Source organism: Arvicola amphibius, chromosome 10 (genome assembly GCF_903992535.2).
Source record: "Arvicola amphibius chromosome 10, mArvAmp1.2, whole genome shotgun sequence".
NCBI classification, from domain to species: Eukaryota; Metazoa; Chordata; class Mammalia; order Rodentia; family Cricetidae; genus Arvicola; species Arvicola amphibius.
In genome coordinates, this window is record NC_052056.1 from 70,468,529 (window position 1) to 70,490,446 (window position 21,918).

Consider the following 21,918-nt stretch of genomic DNA (forward strand, 5'->3'; position numbering starts at 1 on the left):
AACGCGCACTCCCGGCGTGCCTTTCGCCGCCGCCCTGTGGCGGGAACTGCGGCTCAAGAAGGACGGTGGTGACTGTAAGTGTCGGTTCTGCGTGTTCTCGGCCTGGGCCGGGGCTGGCGGGGACAGGGCTGAGTCCTCCACCTCCGCGGTGGTCATTGCAAACCGCGGCTCGGGCGGCCTTGTCGTCTGCAGCCCGCGGCGGGAGGCAGTAGCCCCCGCGAGGTGGCAAGAAGCTGGCCTTAGACCAGACAGTGACCGCGTACTGTGTTTTGTCGAGCATTAATTAACCCGTGGGCCAAACTCAGCTGCGTTTTTTCAGTCGTTGACTTTTTTTTTTTTTTTTTTTTTTTTTTTGGTTTCTGAGACGGTCTATCTGTGGCTTTGGAGCCTGTCCTGGAACTAGCTCTTGTAGACCAGGCTGGCCTCGAACTCACAGAGATCCGCCTGCCTCTGCCTCCCGAGTGCTGGGATTAAAGGCGTGCACCACCACGGCCCAGCTTGCGGTCGTTTACTTTTGAATCGTCGTTAGCCCCGTCTTCACATTTCAAGCGTTCACCAAATGTCATGGAGCTAGTCACGTCTAAGCACCGACTGTAGCAGTGGGGAAAAGGAAAAAAAAAAAAAACAGAACATTGCCATCTATGTTGGGAGTTACCAGAGAAGCCGGAGATAACGGAGGGGTGGTGGTTTTGAAGCCCCTGCAAATAGCCTGTAAATGTGCTTATGTATTAGTTAGGTTTTGTATAAATCTTAATACTCAATCTCATTTTGATTTCTTATTTTGAGTCTATCACAGTAACTCCTGCCCTTATAGCAAGATCCCACCCTCTTCTCCCCGCCCGCAAGTCTTTGAAGGCCAGCATTGGCTTTGCTAGAAAAGTTGCTCTCAAGGCCCAAGGAGAGACGATATTGTTCAATTGTTCAGATTTGTCTCAGGTCCTATAAGGATTTTGTTCCCTCTTATGACCCTGTGACCCTGAGTGCATTCAGAGCATTCTAAGTCATTACTTATTAAGTAATTGCTGAATGTCTTTGCACAAGGTTAGGCATCCTTTCACAGGGGACTTGCTCATAATGCTTTCTTTCTTTTTTCTTTTGTCTTATACCCAGGAAAAGAAACCATGCAGGCATTTCTAAAAGGCACATCTGCCGGTACTAAACCACAGTTCACCAAGGACCGGGCAGTATCTGCCACTGCAGGAAGCAGTGGAGAAACCAAGAAAGTCAAACCAGTTCCTTGGGTGGAAAAATAGTAAGAATTAATCATTCTTTTGTTGGAATAACTGTAGTGAATGAGCTGCAGGCCGCTGCCCGGCTCTCGGCCGCCTGGTTAGCTTTACACCCGAAATAACAACACACAAACTATATTCATTTAAACACTGCCTGGCCCATTAGTTTCAGCCTCTTACATCTTGATTAACCCATATCTAATAATCTGTGTAGCACCACCAAGTGGATGGAGCCTTACCGGGAAGATTCTAGCATATGTCCATCTTGGCTGGAGCTTCATCGTATCTCCCTGAGGAGAGGTACGACCTTCTGCCCCAGAGAGGCAAGGCATGGCAATTTATTAACTTCCCTTCCCAGCATTCTGTTCTGTCTACTCCGCCGACCTAAGGGCTGGCCAATCAAATGGGCCAAGGCAGTTTATTAACCAATGATATCAACAGATAGATAGAAGACACACCTACATCAAATAACTAATAAGTTTTCCTCTTTCATCAGTTCTAGTCCACTTTTTTTTTTAATGTAAGGTGGATATGCTTGGGCCTCAGATGTAGCACAAATTCTTATTCTTAATAAAAACCTGTAGTGAGATATTAGGGGGTAAAAGCTGAAGGATCAGAGAAACAGAGCCACAGAGCCACTAGAGAGACCTTTTAGCTCTACTGAATCCTCCAATTGAAGGGGCAGTCCTGTCCCTATGGACCGTCAGACTGCAGTGAGCTCCTGTCTCCTCCCTGGGGCTGGGATTAAAGGCATGAGATCCCAAGGGCTGGGATCACCTTTGTGTGAGCTCTCTCTTTTAGACTGGATCAATTTTGTGTAGCTCAGGGTGTCCTTGAACGAACAGATCCATCTGCCTCTGTCTTCTGAATACTGGGATTAAAGGTGTATGCCATCACTGCCTGGCCTCTAGTGGCTTAGCTCTGCACTCTGATCTTCAGGCAAGCTTTATTAAAACACAATATCACTACAGGGAATTTGCCATATTTAGATGCTAACTTTGTGGGAAGGAAATCACCCATTTATGTAAGTCATAGGTCCTTGGACTGATATAGTGCTGAGTTTAAATCTGTTATTTTATAAGTGAGCTAAAATTTTTATAAAGGGTGCAGTTTTAGAGCCTCAGGTACAGAAATAAACAACCTCTCTGAGCTGGCTATAAACAGTAGTTCTACTGAAATCTCAATTCTGTCCCCATTTATTATAATATGCTGGAGATTTTGGGGTTGCTTTGTTTTAGCATAGGAAACAAGGTTTGAAGTAGCACTAAATTGTCGTCAGCGAGGTGATACTTGGTGCAATCGCAGTCATTAACTAGATGTAATCATTAACTAGCCTCTGTCATTACCAAGGATTTTCACGTTATTTACAAACTAAACAAGGCCTTCGTGTTATTTTGCTGTTTTAATTATTTTTGAGAAACTAAAATATAAGTACATGTACATCATTCCCACCCCACTCTACCTCCAGCTCATTCCATGTTCGTGTCCCCAAAGTCAGTGCTTATAGCAATCTAGATTTATTGTGTATTCTGGAGAGTAAAGGTGCATGTGTGTCATGGCGGTCCAAGGACAATTGGTAATCAGTTCTCAGCTTCCACCCCGCTGAAGCAAGATCTCTTGTTTCTCCTACTGTGCTGCCTTTTCCAGGCTAGCTGGCTCCTGACCTCCCAGGCAGTTCTGCCTCTCTAGTCTCCCTGTAGGAGTGCTGGTATTACAGGTGTGTACCACCACAGCTAACATGTCTACCCGGGTTCCACGGATCAGACTCAGAGCCTCAGGCTGTAAAGGCTGGCACTCACCTGTTGCGCCATCTTCCTGACCCTAATCTAGGTTTTTAATTTACTTTTCATTGATTCACTGGCTTTTCTACATTGGTGAGCACTCTACCAATGAGCTGTGCTCGAACTCAGAATTCTATGTTTCTACATGGTAGGGAAGCACTCTACCAATGAACTGTACTCGAGCTCAGAATTCTATGTTTCTACGTGGTAGGTGAGCACTCTACCAATGAGCTGTGCTCGAGCTCAGAATTCTATGTTTCTACATGGTAAGTGAGCACTCTACCAATGAGCTGTACTCGAGCTCAGAATTCTATGTTTCTTTTGCATTTTTAAGTTTTATTGTTGGGGAAGGAGGGTGCGTGCCTTAGAAAGCATGCCTTGACTCACATGGAAGTCAGGACAGCTTGCAGGAGTGAAGTTCTCACCTTCTACCATGTGTATTCCAGGTATCAAACTTGAGGCATCAGACTTGGCAATAAGTGCCTTTGCCTCTTATCTTACCAGCCCTAAAACTAGATTTTTTTTTTTTTTAAATAAAATATGTGGGGGGCTGGAGAGGTGGCTCAGAGGTTAAGAGAACTGACTGCTGTTCCAGAGGTCCTGAGTTCAATTCCCAGCAACCACATGATCACTCACACCCATCTATAATGAGATCTGGTGCCCAGAACACTATATACATAATAAATTTAAAAAAAATATGTGGGGAAGGGAGAAATCTAGATTTTCAGCTTCTCCAATCAGTCTGGATACAAGTTCTTGTGTGACATCAGACTGTATGCTGCTTCTCCTTTGGAGAAGGTTTTATATCATCATATAGCTGCTGTTCATCGTTTTCGTTGATATCTGTCTAATCCTTACAGGTATTTGGATGAGAGTTTGACTTACAGCACACAATGATTCTTGCCTAGTATTAACCTGATTAATTATAAAAGTGTGAGTCAGAATTTTGGGGCCAGTGAAAAGGCTCAGTGGGAAGACCCTTGGCTATGTAAACCTGACAACATAAGTGTGGTCCCTGAACACCACAGTGGAGGAGAGAAGTGACTCCTGAAAGTTGTTCCCCTCATCATCTGTGTGTGTACACACACACACACACACACACACTCTAAAAAGTTTTGAATTGTTTTTATTTTAGTTTATTTTAGTTTACATGTATGAGTATTTGGCCTGCATGTATGCCTGTGTACCATGTGCCCATAGAGGCCAGAAAAGGGTATCAGATCCCATAGGACTATAGTTATAGATGGTTGTGAGCTACCATGTGGGCACTGGGAATTGAACCGGGTCCTGTGGAAGAGCAGCAGATGCTCTTAAGCACTGAGACATCTCTGTAGCCCCCATAAAACTTTCTTAAAATAAAAGGATGTTTTGTTAGTTTATTAAGCAGCAACTTGAGTCGTAGAACCCGGGAGAGCAACTTTGTCATAGTAATCACTGACTAATGGCCGGAGGTGGTGCACACACCTTTAGTCCCAGCACTGGAAAGGCAGAAGCAGGCGGATCTCTGTGGTCCAGATAGCAAGTTCAAGCTAGCCAGAGCTACATAGTGAGACTTTGTCTCAAAGTATAAAAATTACTAATGAATTGCTTACAATAAAAGTTATCTGGGTGTGGTGGTGCATGCCTTTAATTCCAGCACTCAGGTGGCAGAGGCAGGCAGATTTCTGAGGTCAAGGCTACCCTGATCTATACAGTGAGTTCCAGGACAGCCAGAACTAACCAGATAAAAACTGGCTCAAACAAAACAAAAAAGTTCTCCTTTATTTTGGCATAGTTAGGTGTTAGAAAAAATGGTACTGACCATTTAATGTATTAGTAGAGAGAGAGAGAAAGTGTGTTTGTGTGTATGTATGTGGGTTTGCGTGTGTGTGTGTATTTATGCAAAGTAGTTGCCAGATGTTAGATATATTATTTTGCAGACCAGACAGGTGTTCACCCTTTTCTTTTTTCTTTCTGTCTCTCTTTTTTGCTTTCACCTCTTTCTTCCCTCTCTCTCTTTTTCTTCCTTCCTTCCTTTCTTTTTTTTAAGACAGGATCTTAATATGTAGCCCTGACTGTCCTGGAATACACTATGTAGACCAAGTTGGCTTCAAACTCAGAGATCCTTGCTAGGATTAAAGAGGTGGGCCTCCATACCCAGTTTACTCTAAATTAAATTCCTCTGCTTAACATTTTATATGTGCAGCATAGGTAGAAACAGAAATAATTTCATTCCACTAGTGTGTATTTGCTTAAGGTAAATACAAATGAATACTCTGCCTACTTTCAATTTCATAACTGAGAAGCTATCATTGATTGGTATTTTAGCAGAAGGAACACTTGAGACTTCTGTGGCTACCACATATGCTAAATAACCTCCCTTCCCTCCATCCTTCAGTCGTCCAAAGTGTGTGGATGAAGTTGCTTTCCAGGAAGAAGTGGTTGCAGTACTTAAAAAGTCTTTAGAAGGAGCTGATGTAAGTAGATGGTGTTTAATGGCATTGGGAAGTTAGCATTTATTCACCTCTTCCTTTATTTTAACCTTTTATCCATAAATATAACCTTAAATATATGCTATAAGTCTTTGATGCTACAATTATCATCTTCTGTGTGGCATTCTTACATAGTGTTCAAGTAAAGATCACTGAATACAGCCTGGTGGTGGTAGTGCATGCTTTTAATCTCAGCACTTGGGAGGCAGAGGCAGGTGGATCTCTGAGTTTCAGGCCAGCCAGAGCTACAAGAGAAAAGCAACGGCAAAGTACAGTAAGTAAGATACATTGGGACCCTTTCTCCATGAGCTTATATTTTGGAGAGGAAAGAGAATAAATAAATCAAGTAGATATAAGCATGTTACAAGTAATTATAAATACATGTTACAGAAGTTACAGAAAAGAGTCGATTTTAAAATAGATATAGTTGGCTTGGTGTCGTGGCATGTGCCTTTAATTCTAACACTTGAGAAGAATAGGCTGCTCTGTTGTACATAGTAAATTCCAGAACAGTCAAAGTGAGACCCTGTCTGAAACATGTGTATGTGTAGGTGCATATTTTTTAACCTAGTTTTATTAAAAAATAGAGCATTTAATTCTTAGAGCACTTCATTTCCTGCCATGTATAGGACAAAATATCCTTGATAACTTGTTTTTAAATTATTATAGTCATCATAAGCCCATTTGAAGAGTTAGCAGGTTTGTTTGGTTTAGTTTTTGAGACTGGGTTTTAGGTACTCTAAACTAGCCTTGAATTCCCAGTGTAGCTGAAGATAATCTCATATTTCAGATCCTCCTGATTCTACTTCCCAAACGATGTAATTGCAGGTGTATACTAGGGTACCTAGCTGAGTAAGCAGTTTTAAATTATATATGAAGAGGTGTCCCCATGTCTTATGAGCTCAGTACAGAAAGGGAATCAGAGGTGAGCATAGGACATAGTTTTTGCTTTATTTTTAAGTTCTGTCTCCTAAACCTGACTGCCTTTGGAGACTTGGTTTGCCCTTCCATTGTTGATTTCTGAAGCTACAGTACAGGTTAAGGAGTGCCACTTTTCCAGAGGGATTGGAACCAAATATGTTTTGGATTTTGGATTGTGTTTGTTTTGTTTTGTTTTGTTTTTTTATCAGATTTTGGAATATTTGTGGGTTAGGCAACTTTGCATCTTTTTAACAAAATATCTGATATAAACAACTTAAAAGGGAAGTTTGTTTTGGCTTACAGTTCAGAAGTTTCGTTACGTTTTGTACTACAGGCTGATGACAAAGCCTTAGAATATGTGCCTTTGGGAAACACTTAAATTCTAAGCCATTAACACTTACATAAATCCAAATTAAATGTATTTGAGATGAGACCTGCAAGTCAACACAGAATTCATTAATGTTTCATACCCATGCCCTGAATTTTATTCAGTGGCATTTTGGGTTTTTTTTTTTTAATATTTATTTATTATGTATACAACATTCTGTTTGTATGCCTGCAGGCCAGAAGAGGGCACCAGACCCCATTACAGATGGTTGTGAGCCACCATGTGGTTGCTGGGAATTGAACTCAGGACCTTTGGAAGAGCAGGCAATGCTCTTAACCTCTGAGCCATCTCTCCAGCCCCATACAATGGCATTTTGTGAATTGAGGTTTTCATACAATCAAAAACAAAGTTGTAAATGTCTTATCCACCCATGTGGGCGGCTGTGGATTAGTATCACTTCATTGCTGACCTTTTTTCCACTTCTTTTGTTTATTTGCCTTTTTCTGACAGTTTCTCTCTGTAACTCTGACTGTCCTGGAACAATAAGTTACTGTTTTCTGCATTCACATATCAGTGAATTAGTACCATTAGTGGTACATTGAACGTTCCCTTCTAGTACAATGAAAAAAAAAGTCTTCAGAGTAACCATGAACTTGTGGCATCACATTAATGTTTAAAATAGTTTGGATTTGGGATTTCCAGTGAGGGATTCTCAGCTGTGCAATGGTGGCGCATGCCTTTAATCCCTGCACTCAGGGAGGCAGAGGCAGGAGGATCTCATGAGTTCAAGACCAGCCTGGTCTACAGAGTGAGTTCCAGGACAGCTGGAGATACACAGAGAAACCCTGTCTCAAAAAACCAAAATAATAATTTTACTCGGCTTAAAGAACTGAAGTATGTTATAGTTACCTTGATTAATCATTACAAATAGAGCCATATACATATCAAAGTAATTATTACCTTAAAAAATATGAACCTGAGAGGGTATGCTAATTAATTTGCACATTGCAGTGATACCATCCCTGACACAAACAGCTTAGGATTTAGGCTGTCTCGCAGGGCAGGGAAGGCATGGGACTTCAGTTGGCTGGTCACACTGCATTTATGACCAAGAAGCATAGAGATGAACACTAGTCTTGACATCCTGACTCCCTGGTGCTCTGAGGCTTATTTCCTCAGTGAATCGAGAACATGTCACATTTACAATCAGTCCTACATCCCAAGTCTCTTGTCAACTTGACATCCAAACATACGACTTTTTTGTTTGTTTGTTTTGGTCTTTTGGTTTTTCGAGTCAGGGTTTCTCTGTAGCTTTAGAGCCTGTCCTGGAACTCACTTTATAGACCCGGCTGGCCTCAAACTCACAGGGATCCACTTGTCTCTTCCTCCCGAGTGCTGGGATTAAAGACATGTGCCACCACCATGAAATGGCTCCAAACATAACAACTTTTAATCTATGCTGTTCTGACCCTCATCCCCATGGCTGGCTCAAAATACAAAATGTATTCAAAACAATTTCAAAAATTCTCAGTCTTAAAGAGCAGAGACTTCTGAGACTCCCTCTGTAAGCTGTGAGTCCCTTACAATCCAAGCCAAGTTACATAATTTTAATATACAATTGCAAAGTGAACATCCCTATCCCAAAAGGGAGGAAGGGCACATAGCAAGGGAAGAGTAGATCAAAGCATATCTTAAACCAACTGGACAGACAAACATGAGGTTCTAGAACAAAGGACTTAGGTAGCCTCATCCCTCCAGCTCGGCCACCTCCAGCACACATGCATGGTTCTATCTTGGACCAGCTCCTCAGTAGACATCCCGCTATCTTATCCTCCCACATCCCGGGGTCTCTACTGCAACTTTTGCCTCACTTTCACAGGAACCTCAGCAGCCTTTCTGAACTTTGGCATAAACACTATGACTTTATTCTTAAATTGTTCATATCTGTGAACTAGTACCATGTACCATGTAGGTGATGATACTAAGTAGCTTGGTCTGTCTGAACTACTATTTCATAGACCTGTGTGGCTTCTGGGCTGACCCTAGAATATTCCTAGAGATATTCCTCAAGGACATGCCCAAGGGTTTGTGAACCCAGGATCGGTTAATATTAATCATCATATAGGGTGTTTTGATTTTTTTTTTTTTTTGAAAAATAGGGTCTAATAGCTTTATCTAAACTATGTGTTGTTAATGTGGTAGTCTTTTTTAAAAAATAATTTTATTTGCATTGGTATTTTGCCTACATGTATGTCTGTAAGGGTGTCAGATCTTGGAGTTAATGACAGTGTTAGCTGCCATATGGGTGTTTGGAATTGAACCTGGGCCCTGTGGAAGAGCGGTCAGTGCTGTCAACTGCTGAAACATCTCTCCAGCCCAAATTTTTTTCTCTTTTTTCTATTTTAGGGTAGGATTTCTCTGTGTAGCCTGGCTGTCCTGGAACTCACTCTATGGACTAGGCTGGCCTCAAACTCAGAGATCTCCTGAATTCTGCCTCCTCAGTATTAGGATTAAAGGCATGCACCACTACACCCAGCAGTAAAAGTGAGCTATCTAGTGAGGTTGGCAGGTATTTTATAATTAAATTCAACTGTTAAACACTTAATAAATGCAGTTTTTAAAAAGTGCAGCAAATATAGAATCCAACTTGCAGTGCATAGTCTGACATGGCAGGCAGAGTGGTGTCAGAGTCCAGACTGAGAATTCATACATTCAGAGGAGAGAGTTCTTTCTTACTAGAAGTCATTATAAGTGCTTGAGGTTTTGTTACTGTGTTCTGAGTGGAGTAGGAAGACAATGAAGGCTTTTAAGTGGCACTCAGGGCAATACCTGGGTGTTTGGGTAAAGCATGAATGAACAAGAGGGGCAACATCTGGTAAAAGTCAAACTACCACCTACTTCAGAATTCTACCTAAATTAGAGTTTAATGCATTATCAAGGTATAGTAGACTGGAATTCTAAGTGGAGGCAGGAGGGTCAGGAGTTCAAGGTCATCTATAATTACATAGCAAGGTCAAAAGCATATTTAGAACTTTAAATACTATGACACCATTTATATTAAACAATCTTTAGACAAATGTCTATCAGGAAAGTCATCACAACATTTCACAGACAGTTGGGTTTTGTCAGTCTCATCTATTTGTGACAGAATATTATCTACAAAAATTAAAATTTAAATTTTGCAGCTTCCTAATCTCTTATTCTATGGGCCACCCGGAACTGGCAAAACATCCACAATTTTGGCAGCAGCTAGAGAACTCTTTGGGTAAGTTGACATTGGTTGATGTCTTAGTCACTAGTCTATTGATGTTAAGAGACACCATGACCAAGATGACAATTATAAAAGAAAGCATTGAATTGGGGTTTGCGTACCGGTTTTCAGAGGTTTAGTCCATTATGGTCATGGAGGGAAGCGTGGTGACACACAGGCAGGCATGATGCTGAAGAAGGAGCTGAGAACTACATCCTGATCTACAGGCAGTGACAGAGAGAGCTAGGTCTGGCATGGGCTTTTGAAACCTCAGAGCCCACCCTAATGGCACACTTGCTCCAACAGGGCCACAATTTCTTTTCTAATAGTGCCACGTTTTGATGACTATGCTTTCAAATAAATGAGGCTTTGGTGGTCATTCTTATTCAAACCACCACAGCTGGTCAATTTCTCTTTAAAGACTATACACCACTAAAAGACTAAAGAGATGGTTTAAGGGTTAGGAGAACTTTCTGATCTTCCCATAGAACCAGAGTTTGGTTCCTAGCACCCACATCTGGTGAGTCACAAATGCCTGTTAACTCCAGCTCCAGGGGATCAGACATCTTTTTGTTTTCAGGTATCCAAACACACATGGCATATACTCATATAGAAACATGTGTAAGTAAAAATCTTAAGTAAAAGAAATGGTTTTGAGAGATGACTCGGTGGTTAAGACTATTCACTAGGGATTGAAGAGATGACTTTGGTTTTTCTGATCTTCCAGAGAACCTAAGTTCACCTCCTAGCACCCATGCTGACCAACCATGCTTCAACTCTGGCTCATCCTATACCTGTTTCCTCCATGGGCACCTGCACTCTGGACACACACACACACACACACACACACACACACACAGCACACATAATTAAAAATATTTTTAAAAGACTTAAGGTACATTCCCTGACGTCTCCAGACAGTTGTGGGTGGTGGGGCAGCACATCTTTAATCCCAACACTTGGGAGGCAGGGCAGGCAGATCTTTGAGTTTGAGAACAGCCTGGTCTACAGAGTGAGTTCCAGTATAGATAGACAGCCAGGACTACATAGAAAAGCTTCCATCTTGGCAGGGGAGGGGGAGAAGGATACGTTCATAGTCACTCATTGTGCATACTTGTAACACTTAAGAGGCTAAGGCAGGGGGCTTATGAGTCTAAGGCCAACTTCAGCTACATGACAAGAACAGTTTCCAAAATAATGTTTCTAATGGTCTTAAAGAATGTACTTGTAAATGCCATACTTAGCTCTGCAAAGAAAAACCATGTGTGTGATTGTGCCTTCTCTTGGTTTTGCTCACCAGGTGTGTTCTAAACTCCCAGTTAAAGCAGCATCAGCACCTGTGTTACTTAGTGCTGTTATGTTTCATAATGCTTTTCATTTTGAAATAGGCCTGAACTCTTTCGACTAAGGGTTCTTGAGTTAAATGCATCTGATGAACGTGGAATACAAGTAGTCCGTGAGAAAGTGAAGAATTTTGCTCAGTTAACTGTGTCAGGAAGTCGTTCAGAGTAAGTAACTTGCCTCCCCGCTCTGTAATACAGCTCCTATTTGCTTTAAATGTAGACTGTGGTTTAAATTTGGCCTCCAGTGTGGCAGTTGGGTGAGATAATGAGAAGTTATGAAACTAAGTAAGTCCCCTCGTGTCTTTTTAAGAAAATGATAGACCCTGTTTAGCACAATTACTCAGTAGTTTTGACAAAAAAAAATCCTCAACAGATAAAATGTCACAACCGTTCAGTCTCGAATACCATGTTATAACAACACACACAGCCTAAAATCAATCTGAGTTCACAGTGGAAAGTGCTTACACCTAGAGTGAACAGGGAGAGTGAGAAGTAGAGACAGGCAACTTAGGTTCCCTGCTCTTGATGCAGCCAGGCCCTTCAAGGTCCTATTGCTATTGCGTCTGGTTCTCCCTCAGCATGTGGTCTTGTTATGAGAGCCTGCACTGTACTAATTCTGCAGCTGTTCTGTCTCTCCTCCCTGGTGTGGGTAGTAGGGGCATGCCTCCTCACTCCCTCTGTTGTTACATGAAAGTGACATTCTTGCATAGAAGATTAAAATTGATGAATGCCTAAAATTTGTACAGATGTAATTATTCCTATTAGACAAAACACCAAAACATCCAAATGATTAGTGGGTAAATAAAATGTGAAATACCCATCTGCCTACTTGGTTATAAAAAAGAAATTAAGTATTGGCACCCACTACTATATGGATTAATCCTGAAAATATAGTTAAGTGAAAAAACCGAGCCATAGATCATACTTCATACAGGCAGTAGATGAGTGGAGCTGGGGTCTTGACAACAGCTGCTTTTTCAGGGGAAAAGTCTAAAGTTAGATTTGTTGATGGCTTTACAGTTTTTGAATACTGTAGGTTCCCCAAACTGTCTACACTGTCAGTTCCTGTGGTTAACTATGGTCTGAAAACTAATGGAGAACCTCAGAAAGAGTTGGTTTAAATCGCACACCTTTCTGAGTAGCTTAGAGACAATGTCATTTTGACCTGTCTAGGACATGTTTGTCTGGGGTGCCCACTCTGAACTGTTGCCGGAGTATGAAAGGAGCTTAAAATTACCCTAAAGCACAAACAACAGTAATATTTGTTAAATTTCATTTATCTGTATCATTTTATAAATTAAGCAATATAGGTTGAGATGATTCAGAGGGGAAAAAGTACTTACCATGCAAGCCTGAAAACCTGAGTTCGTTCTCCAGAACCCTTGTTAAGGTGGAAAGAACGAACGAACCAACTCCAGTTACCCTATTATCTTACAGGAGTGCTGTGGGAAGCATGCACCTACCCATACACATTATACACACACCCTAATAAGCTGAGTTATTTACAAGTTATAGGTTACCACATACTAAAAGATTCAAGTGGGTGAACTGTGTATTATATCTCAGCAAAGATACTAATCGGTGTTTAACTCCTGTGTTTCTGATTTAGTGGGAAGCCATGTCCTCCCTTTAAGATTATAATTCTGGATGAAGCAGATTCTATGACCTCAGCTGCTCAGGCAGCTTTAAGACGTACCATGGAAAAAGAGTCTAAAACAACCAGATTCTGCCTCATCTGTAACTACGTCAGTCGGTACGTATACGCCTTTTTTAAAAACTAACATCGTAATGTTATGTATTTATCGTATGCCAGGTGACATTGTCTATACAGTCATAGATGTGTAATAGTTGGATCAAAGTAACTGATTCATCTTTCACTTTGGATTTGTAGTGACAACATTCCTTATTCTATATTTGAAGTGTACCATCATGATTGGTTTTCAATCTTTTCCAGAATAATTGAACCCCTCACTTCTAGATGTTCAAAGTTCCGCTTCAAGCCTCTGTCAGATAAAATTCAGCAGGAGCGATTACTGGATATTGCCGAGAAGGAAAATGTCAAAATCAGCAATGAGGTAAATACTAATTATGATTATATACTAATTCCTTTTATGAATGTACATCTTAAAGAGGTCCTGAAAATTATAAGTGAGCACAATTGAAACTCGATTCCACATATACTTTTCTTGCGATGGTTTCTGTGTACTCTAGAGAAACCTCTGCTTCCCCCAGTGCTGGGATTAAAGGCATGTCCTACCACTGTTTTTAAATGGCCTCTTCACATTTGATTCCTTTCTAAAGGTCATTTGCACAGATGTAATCTCCAATAGCCCACCTGCAAAACTGAGAAACCCTGTCTAAAAACTGACTAGACTCAAAATTCTCCCCCAAACAGGATTCTCTCTAGCATCAGAATTTACAGTTGTGTTTGTCTCTTTTCAAGGCAATAGCTTATCTTGTTAAAATATCAGAAGGAGATCTACGGAAAGCCATTACATTTCTTCAAAGTGCTACTCGACTAACAGGCGGAAAGGAAGTCACAGAAGATATCATCACAGACATTGCTGGCGTGAGCACTAGTTACCTTGGCAACTCCTGGCTCTATTCCAGTACTCAAGTTAGACCTTGCCCTTACTTTTAAATGTCTACTCTTTCAGGTAATACCAGCTACAACCATTAATGGAGTATTCACTGCATGTCACAGTGGCTCTTTTGACAAACTAGAAGCTGTGGTAAAGGTAATTTACTTAAGAGAACTACTTTAAGAAATTTTATTATTTGAGAAAAATCAACTATTTTCTGTTGCAGGACCTAATTGATGAAGGACACGCAGCTATTCAGCTTGTTAATCAACTTCATGATGCAGTTGTAGAAGATGAAGAGCTTTCTGATAAACAGAAGTCCATTATTACAGAAAAACTCGCTGTAAGTATTGAACAATTAGTGAGGTACAGAACTGTGTGTCTGCCTCCTGGTGCCCTACTTACAACGTTCCTCATTCCCTTTGCAGGAAGTGGATAAATGTCTGGCGGATGGTGCAGATGAACACCTACAGTTGATGAGCCTCTGTGCAACTGTAATGCAGCAGCTAACTCAGAACTGTTGAAGACCAACTTGAATGATCTTTTGGGCTAATAAATAAATGACAAAAACCCTATAAAGTGAATATACAATTTATTTAACATTCAAACTTCATTAAGACATGTGCAATATGGCAATTTTACTGTGGGTTTAACCCTACCTAGGATGATTGCTTGCTGAGGCTTAGCAACAGGGTCCAGTTCACGCTTAGCACTAATTAAGTACTTTATTGAATAAATACAATACCAAACAAAATGCATTCAAATGTTTTCTAAAAAAAAGAAAAATCACTTTTAAAGGCCTTTCTAATCAGGCTAATGACAAATACAATAAAGGCAGATATGCTAGTTTAACATAATTGGCTGATTTTATACAGCACTTATATCTTTTAGTCCACAAGTATATTATTAAATGATAGAGAACATCTAATACAACCATTTCTACATAACTAGTAAATGAATTTCTAAGAAAAAAAGATTTTACAGACCCCATCTTTTTATACCCACCCCAACAGTCTAACTCTAAAGAGGATAAAGCCAATGCCTTTCCTCACAAGAGCTCAGGACTAAAGTCGCTTTGCTATCAGAATCTGTATTTGTGATCCGTTATGAGCATTGAGACAAGATTCAAATATTCTCAAAGAAGCACAATGCACGTTGTGATCGCCTATTCAGCAACAGCGAGCACTGCATTCAAACTATCTCATCCCAGGAATTAAATAAGGTCAGCCACATTCATGGGCATTTCCTCCACTGTAGTATTGTAGAAAGTCTCAATGTCACGAAGAATCCTCTTGTCTTCTTCAGTAACAAAGTTTATAGCCACACCTTTCCTCCCAAATCGACCCCCTCTGCCAATTCTGTGTAAGAAAAAAGAAAGCAGCAGTCAGGATTGTTGCTTTAGTATTACTTCATACTACTGAATATGACGATCCACTTGTTAACCATCAGCTGCTGTTTACTTATGGTTATAGTTCGTGCTTCTAAGTGGAGCACTAGCCGCTAAAGACCAATATATCCAGAGGTGGGAGGAACCATCTTCCTCTGCAGTTAGTGCCAAAAGATTTCAAGGCTTGTCTGGCTGCAAAATGAGATAGGCGCCTTGAGCATTATAATAAAAGCAGATGACAGTATTGTGTTTGGGGTGAATTAAAGCCCATACCAAAGTGGGCCAGCCAGGAGCAGATGTCAGCCTGGGACAGATGTAAACACCAGGGATAAAAGAAAACAGTTATAAAATCCATTTCGACGCACTTCTGGAACTGTAAACTGTAAATACAAATGCTGCAAGGTTAACTATTTTCTAAAACTTACTTTTTTCCAGTGGGAAAACAAATATTTGGTATGGTAACCCAAACTTATCACTGCTTTTTGCTCAGCTTTCTTTTCACACGTTATACTCAAGATTACTCAAACGTGTTACCTCCAAAACAGCTCTACCTTCCTACCAAGTACCAGACAGTACAGACCACCTAACACTCCCTATCATAAATGCTAACATAACAAAATGCCTTGGGCTGGAACAACTTAAAATATCAAATAATCATGACAAAAGAAAATCAAATATAAATACCGACTCGCTCTTTATTCAAACAGTGTGCTGTTTCGCTTATGATTCCACGTCCTAAATTACGTCAACGCCGTTTCTGAGCGCCATCTCGTCATCAACTGCCGCTATCGACTCCTGTATTTTTTAAAAAGTCTTTTTTTACATCATATAACAAAGTACAATTCAATTTATTTAGGGATAAAAGCCACTATAACTAAACCAGGGAATCACTCAAAATGCTATCAGCAACACCAAGAAAATCCCAACTATATAGAATCAATCACCAAGAAAGAAGCACATGAACTCAAAATCACTAGGTAAGGCTCAAACTAAGACCAGAAAAAAACTAAAGCAATCTAATCTGTATGTATGTACACAACCTTGGCCACATTAAAAGTTTTCCCACTTTGTTCTGACCAATATTCCCAAATCCAATTTTAATTAGACCTTGGTAAATTATGCCTATTTACTGGAATCTATTCCCTGATTTGCCATTACCTTGTGTACAAAACACTGTAGGAAAACGTTCGAAATTCCTTCTCCAATACAAGTGGAGAAGACGCTTTCTCCTCACCTGTGAATATAGTTTTCACGATTGGTAGGTAGATCATAGTTTATAACCAATGACACTTGTTGCACATCAATCCCACGAGCCTGAAATAAAAACAAGGCTTTTCAATATCCTCAATTCAACAACTAGACATTCCTGTGATTATTGTAGGCCACAAGATAGTAATGAACCATACTAAATGGTATAGTCCACTGTGGAGTGTGGTCTAACTTATTCTGCCAAATAGCTTAAATTGGTTAAGGTTATTTAAAATACCTTCCCCACAAATCTAGCTTTTTGGTACTTTTTAAAAAGGGGGGCACACTTACCAACAAGTCAGTAGTGATCAGAACACGACTTGACCCTGATCGGAACTCCCTCATGATGACATCTCTTTCCTTCTGGTCCATGTCACCATGCTGCAAATGTTAACAACCTTTTAATCAAGAATCTCTAGTAGGGTACACATCTAATTTCATGTATGAGACCAAGCGTCCCTGGCTGCTACTGAGTGTATAGCAGACAGGTATAGTTAAGAAACAATATTGTTTTGAGCAGGGGGAACGACAACATAGCACTTTAACAGCCATATTGTAGTTAAATCCTGCTTAATGAATGTAATTTGATTAGCATTACTAAATCCAACCCTTACCAGAGCAGAAACGGTGAAGTCCCTGGCATGCATTTTCTCTGTGAGCCAGTCCACCTTGCGCCTTGTATTGAGAAAAATAACCGCTTGTGTGATGGTCAATGTCTCATACAAGTCACAAAGAGTGTCCAACTTCCACTCCTAATGTAGGTTAAACAAAGTTATGTTAATTAAATTTTCCATTTTTAAGAAAACAGTGGCCCTCAACTTTCTTAATGCTGTGACTCTTTAAGACAGCTTATGTTCAGCTTACCCAACCATACAAGTATTTTATTGCTACTTTATAACTTATTTTGCTGTTTTTTGTTTTTGTTTTTCGAGACAGGGTTTCCCCCTGTAGTTTCTAGAACCTGTCTTGGAACTAGCTCTTGTAGATCAGGCTGGCCTCGAACTCAGAGATACACCTGCATCTGCTGGGATTAAAGGCGTGCGCCATCACTGCCCGGCCTTTATTTTGCTGTTTTTAAGAAAATAAATGCAGCTTAAAACAGATACAATGCACCCTTGAAATTTATTTCTAAAACAAAGAACCAAAACTTAAGTGTTGTCATAAATGGAAGCGCAAATCAAGTAGAACAAAAAAAAATCTAGCTACTTTGTTAAGCTGTGAAGAACAGCTTCTATAATCATTGACTAAATAAAATCATAACCAATTTACATTAATTTTCTTTTCCTGTCCAAAAATTCCACTTTCAAAAAAAAACAAAAAAGTGCATCCAGAACCCAGCAAGTCCCTATTTTGCTGCTCTTATGAATCATAATATATATGTACGGTATGTAGAATTCTGATGTAATTTTATACATGTTGAAAACTGCTGTTTCTAAAGCCTTATTGCACCAAATCTTATGACAAAGGACACTGGACATTAAGAAAGAGGTCCACCCCTGTCTTTGGGATCCAGTGCAGTTACTTTTCTTCTTGTGTGTACTCTGCTAGCATCATTACAAAAACTAAGATACAATCCTAGTTTCTGCAATTTTAGCACAGTGCTTATACAAGAAGGTGGGGGAAACCTTTTATACTCAATGAGACAAATTACCTCTCTCTCAACATTAATATAAAATTGTTTGATTCCTTCAAGGGTCAATTCTTCCTTCTTCACCAGAATTCGAATTGGATCTCTCATGAATTTTTTGGTCACTTCTAACACATCAGTTGGCATTGTGGCAGAAAGCAACACAACCTGAAGAGAGAAATGGTTGTTTTACCAGTGTATTTTGTTGGACTTTCAGCTAATAATACAGGAGAAAAATGTTTGAAACCAAGCGTCTCTGCCTGACTATGGTAGAGCTAAGCAGAGATAGTAAAGTATCAAATACTTTCTGCAGGGGGAACGACAATAGAACACTTCAGTTATATTGTAACTTTACCTGCATGAAACCAAACCCAAAGAGTAGGAAATAAACCTTACCTGAATGCTTGTATTTAATTTTTGGAAAATCTCATAGATTTGATCCTTAAACCCTCGGCTCAACATTTCATCTGCTTCATCCAAAACAAACATCTTGATCCATTTTGGAGCTGTTAATCAAAAACAGTCACTGTATTTCAATGTTCCTTTAGCCATTTTTAGTAATTAAAAAAAAACCCCACAGAAAACAATACTTACAAAGGTATCTTCTGTTTAGCATATCAAACACTCTCCCTGGTGTACCAACAACAATATGAGGGGCCTCAGCCTGCAATTTCTGCATTTCATTTCGGACATTTGTTCCTCCAATGCAGGCATGACAAGTTGCTCCCATATAATCCCCAAGAGCCAAAATTACCTTTTGGATCTAAAAAGCCAAAAAGCTTAATTATCATCCTATGAAAACATAAGTTTTAAGACTTAAGCTCCAAGGCACTATTTTTTTCTGCCAACAGCCTTTATGCATGCATAGCACAAAACTTAAAATTCCAAACTTACAATTCTCTTTATTGTTCCCTCCTCTCTTGTAAAAACTGGGGACCCTGTTGCCTCAAACACCAACTGAGGGCTAAGGAAAAAAACTTCCACTTTCTCCACTGTGTAGGGTACAGAGTGAAATATATTCTGTAAGGGCAAATGTTGGGCATTTTCCTCCCAGTGTACTGTGCCTTATAACCTTGGCCTGGATAAAACTTCCAGCTTTGTTAGCATTACTTCAAAGCCAATATAGCAGTGCTTTGAAGCAGAGCATGCAACAGATGCATCACAAACTACTGAGACAGTCAAATGTTTAACATGTCACTGCAGTTTTCATGTTGCACAACTGGATTCCAAGTTTTCAAATGGGTACAGATATAATCTCCACCCTTTGCGTAAACCTATAGGTTCAACTGTTGAGGTACAACCCTACAAACCTACAAATACCCAGTTCCTGCTTAGCTTCTAACAAAAACTTCCTGCATGCATGTATAATTAAAATGGGGGCTGATAGTACTAGGACGATTCATACGTTTTAATTTTAAATTCTTCACAGTTGTGAAACCTGAAACCTATGCAACACGCAAGCAGTTTTTTGAACTACACTATCAATACCTGTTGAGCCAGTTCTCTGGTGGGGGCCAATACTAGTGCTTGGGTCTCCTTGAACTCAATCTCCAACTGTTGCAGGATGGAAATAGCAAATGTGGCTGTCTTGCCAGTACCTGACTGAGCTTGAGCAATCACATCATACCCTAAAAAAAGTAGGATACACATTTACCGATCCCACATCAAATCGTCATGTCTACTATACACCATGTATTCCAGTTGGAACATAAATTATGCCCAAGTAAGTGATCAGCAAGAGAATCTCTTCATTTCAGGTCAGTCCCGAAAGATGATTGCCATCATTTCACTTTAAGGAATACAGACAGGTGCTAGTCATTTCCCCCAAAGTTACTTTCCCATTTATGGTCCATATATATGCAGCAACATTTAGTGTCAGTGAGTTTTACCTTTAATACAAGGAATTATAGCTCTCTGCTGAATAGCTGATGGCTTCTCAAAACCATAAGCATAGATGCCTCGAAGAAGGGACTCTTTTAAGTTCATATCATCAAAGTTATCAACGATTTCATTCCAGTTGCTCTGTAAGTTAATGATTAAACTATGAGTAAGATGTAAAAAGTTTTACCATCTCAAACCTTTAGCATCCACCACCCATTTCTTACCTCGATGACACCATCGGGGTCCATTCCCTCTGGGCCGCCATGTTCTCTGCTGACAGGAACACTGCAGTTAGACAACTCACCCCTTCCAAGCCACGAACATACCTCTAAACGGAATGCCCTTTCCACCCTGTGCCTCAGTACCCTCCACGCACGCGTACTCTCCTGAAAATGCCCAAGCAAGGTGACATTGCGGCTAAGCACCATCTCTTTCCCCACTGGCTGGGAATGTAGTAAAATGTGTAAAAAGCCCCTTCACTTACTGCCCTAGGAGCAGGCCTTCCCGTTTGGGAAAAGCAGCTCTCGCGAGTGCTGCGCGCGCCGAGCTCCGCCCCTAACTCTGCGCAAGCCGGCGTGATTGACGCCGTGGAGGCCCAGCCAGGACCATGCCAACGGCTCGTCGGCACCCCGTTTACGGCCCGGTGTCATCGTCCTCTATCCGTCCAATCTCCCACCTTGACAGAACCCTTGGAACCCCCAGCTCGCGCCATCGGCCGCCAATAAAGCCAGGACACGGTCATCCGTCCTCAGCTGACTGCGCCACGGCTCTGCTTACCATGTCCCGCATGGGGAGGGGCAGCGGCCAAGATGTCACAATGTCTCCTAAGGAAAGGCATCCCAACACTCCGTTCTCCCACCCGTCCTGTCTCCCCACCATCTGGAACCCTACCATGATGGAAGCTTCTCGAAGGGCACAAGGGGACTGTGGTGTGTCCCTAATAAAAAGCCCGCATAGCTGCAGGGTGGCCGCCAGCTACCCATCTCAACTGGAGGTGCTAGTGACCTTCACTACCGGCCCCCGGCCGCCCAGGGAGCATCGTACCTGTTGTAATCCGCGGAGCCACCAGACATGATCCGAAAACCCACTCAGCGCCCGACTAAAAAGACAGCCGCGCGGCGCCGCCCGTTTTTTATAGGCTCGCGGCCGGAACCCGTTTTCTCGCGGAGGAATTCTCTTAGCTGTCTTCGGAAGCCGCAAAAATTGTCCTCCTCGGTTTCTTCCCACAGTTGAAATCCTAAGGGAGTCGATGACAAAATCCACATTTCATTATTACTTGGTATTACAGCGTTCCCGGAGATCCATGAATCAGGAGCGGGGCTGGGACTCTTTGCGATCGGCGGAAGAATATTGCAGCAGTGCGACCGCGCGCCGCGCTCCTCGGACGCCCTGCTCCTACGGGGTTTCCGCGGCCCTGCCGCAGAGACCGGCGGAGCTGGGGACGCCCCGGGCGGAAGCCGGTGGCGCTGTTCGCTGGCGGGCGGCGTCTCCTGGACGCAGCTCCGGGCTGCCTGCGCGTCAGCGTGCCGCTGGGCCGGGACACCGCGTTCCGCGCCGGAGCGGATGCCTGTTACTCCGCCCGTGCTCACTGCCGTTTAATGGGTCGGTAAAGGGCTACCTGGCAATCCGCCCAGCCTTTTCCTAGCCACCCAGATCTGCCCCGGAAAATGTCGGCCGCCCAGCACGTCCTAGGAAATCCAGTTTGCAGTTAGACGTGTAATGTCATTTAATTGATGCCCCCTTGGGTGGCGGTTCTATTTTCAGGTCCTTCTGGTTGCCTTTAGCTTCAGATAAAAATAATAATAATAATGCTAATAATTTAAACCTAACAGGTGTGAGAAACGTTTGATGAAATAATCGCCAACTTTTG

General features: G+C 41.4%; 2 protein-coding genes and 5 non-coding genes across 10 annotated transcripts; 1 reads left to right on the forward strand and 6 right to left on the reverse strand.

Annotated features, from left to right (window-relative positions):
* Positions 1–16: 16 nt before the first annotated feature.
* On the forward strand, positions 17–14,480 carry Rfc4 (replication factor C subunit 4). The gene is made up of 11 exons (XM_038345804.2): positions 17–74; positions 1,111–1,252; positions 5,388–5,466; positions 9,916–9,995; positions 11,369–11,488; positions 12,933–13,076; positions 13,278–13,398; positions 13,767–13,892; positions 13,981–14,061; positions 14,132–14,248; positions 14,334–14,480. Exons 2-11 carry the CDS (start codon positions 1,122–1,124, stop codon positions 14,427–14,429), a joined length of 1,095 nt encoding a protein of 364 aa, XP_038201732.1. The 5' UTR covers positions 17–74; positions 1,111–1,121; the 3' UTR covers positions 14,430–14,480.
* Positions 14,481–21,198, reverse strand: Eif4a2 (eukaryotic translation initiation factor 4A2). Of its 4 annotated transcripts, none has more exons than XR_005287171.1 (12): positions 21,093–21,183; positions 20,273–20,321; positions 20,057–20,189; positions 19,656–19,795; positions 18,762–18,930; positions 18,564–18,673; positions 18,192–18,335; positions 17,155–17,292; positions 16,832–16,921; positions 16,527–16,606; positions 15,977–16,087; positions 15,127–15,263 (listed from the first exon to the last, which is right to left on the reverse strand). XR_005287171.1 is itself a non-coding variant. In XM_038345803.1 (11 exons), exons 1-11 carry the CDS (start codon positions 21,119–21,121, stop codon positions 15,119–15,121), a joined length of 1,224 nt encoding a protein of 407 aa, XP_038201731.1. In that variant the 5' UTR covers positions 21,122–21,198; the 3' UTR covers positions 14,481–15,118. The 4 variants fall into 4 exon arrangements, 2 of the variants coding, with proteins under 2 accessions (XP_038201731.1, XP_038201730.1); XR_005287172.1 differs by having other exon boundaries at positions 15,147–15,263; positions 15,981–16,087; XM_038345803.1 differs by lacking the exon at positions 15,977–16,087 and having other exon boundaries at positions 14,481–15,263; positions 20,273–20,318; positions 21,093–21,198.
* Positions 16,667–16,806, reverse strand: LOC119825821. Its single transcript, XR_005287288.1, has one exon. It is a non-coding gene; the product is annotated as a small nucleolar RNA SNORA4 (small nucleolar RNA).
* LOC119825814 lies at positions 16,980–17,112 on the reverse strand. The gene has a single exon (XR_005287282.1). It is a non-coding gene; the product is annotated as a small nucleolar RNA SNORA63 (small nucleolar RNA).
* Positions 17,979–18,156, reverse strand: LOC119825845. Its single transcript, XR_005287309.1, has one exon. It is a non-coding gene; the product is annotated as a small nucleolar RNA SNORA81 (small nucleolar RNA).
* LOC119825815 lies at positions 18,404–18,528 on the reverse strand. Its single transcript, XR_005287283.1, has one exon. It is a non-coding gene; the product is annotated as a small nucleolar RNA SNORA63 (small nucleolar RNA).
* LOC119825846 lies at positions 19,893–19,959 on the reverse strand. Its single transcript, XR_005287310.1, has one exon. It is a non-coding gene; the product is annotated as a small nucleolar RNA SNORD2 (small nucleolar RNA).
* Positions 21,199–21,918: the final 720 nt, after the last annotated feature.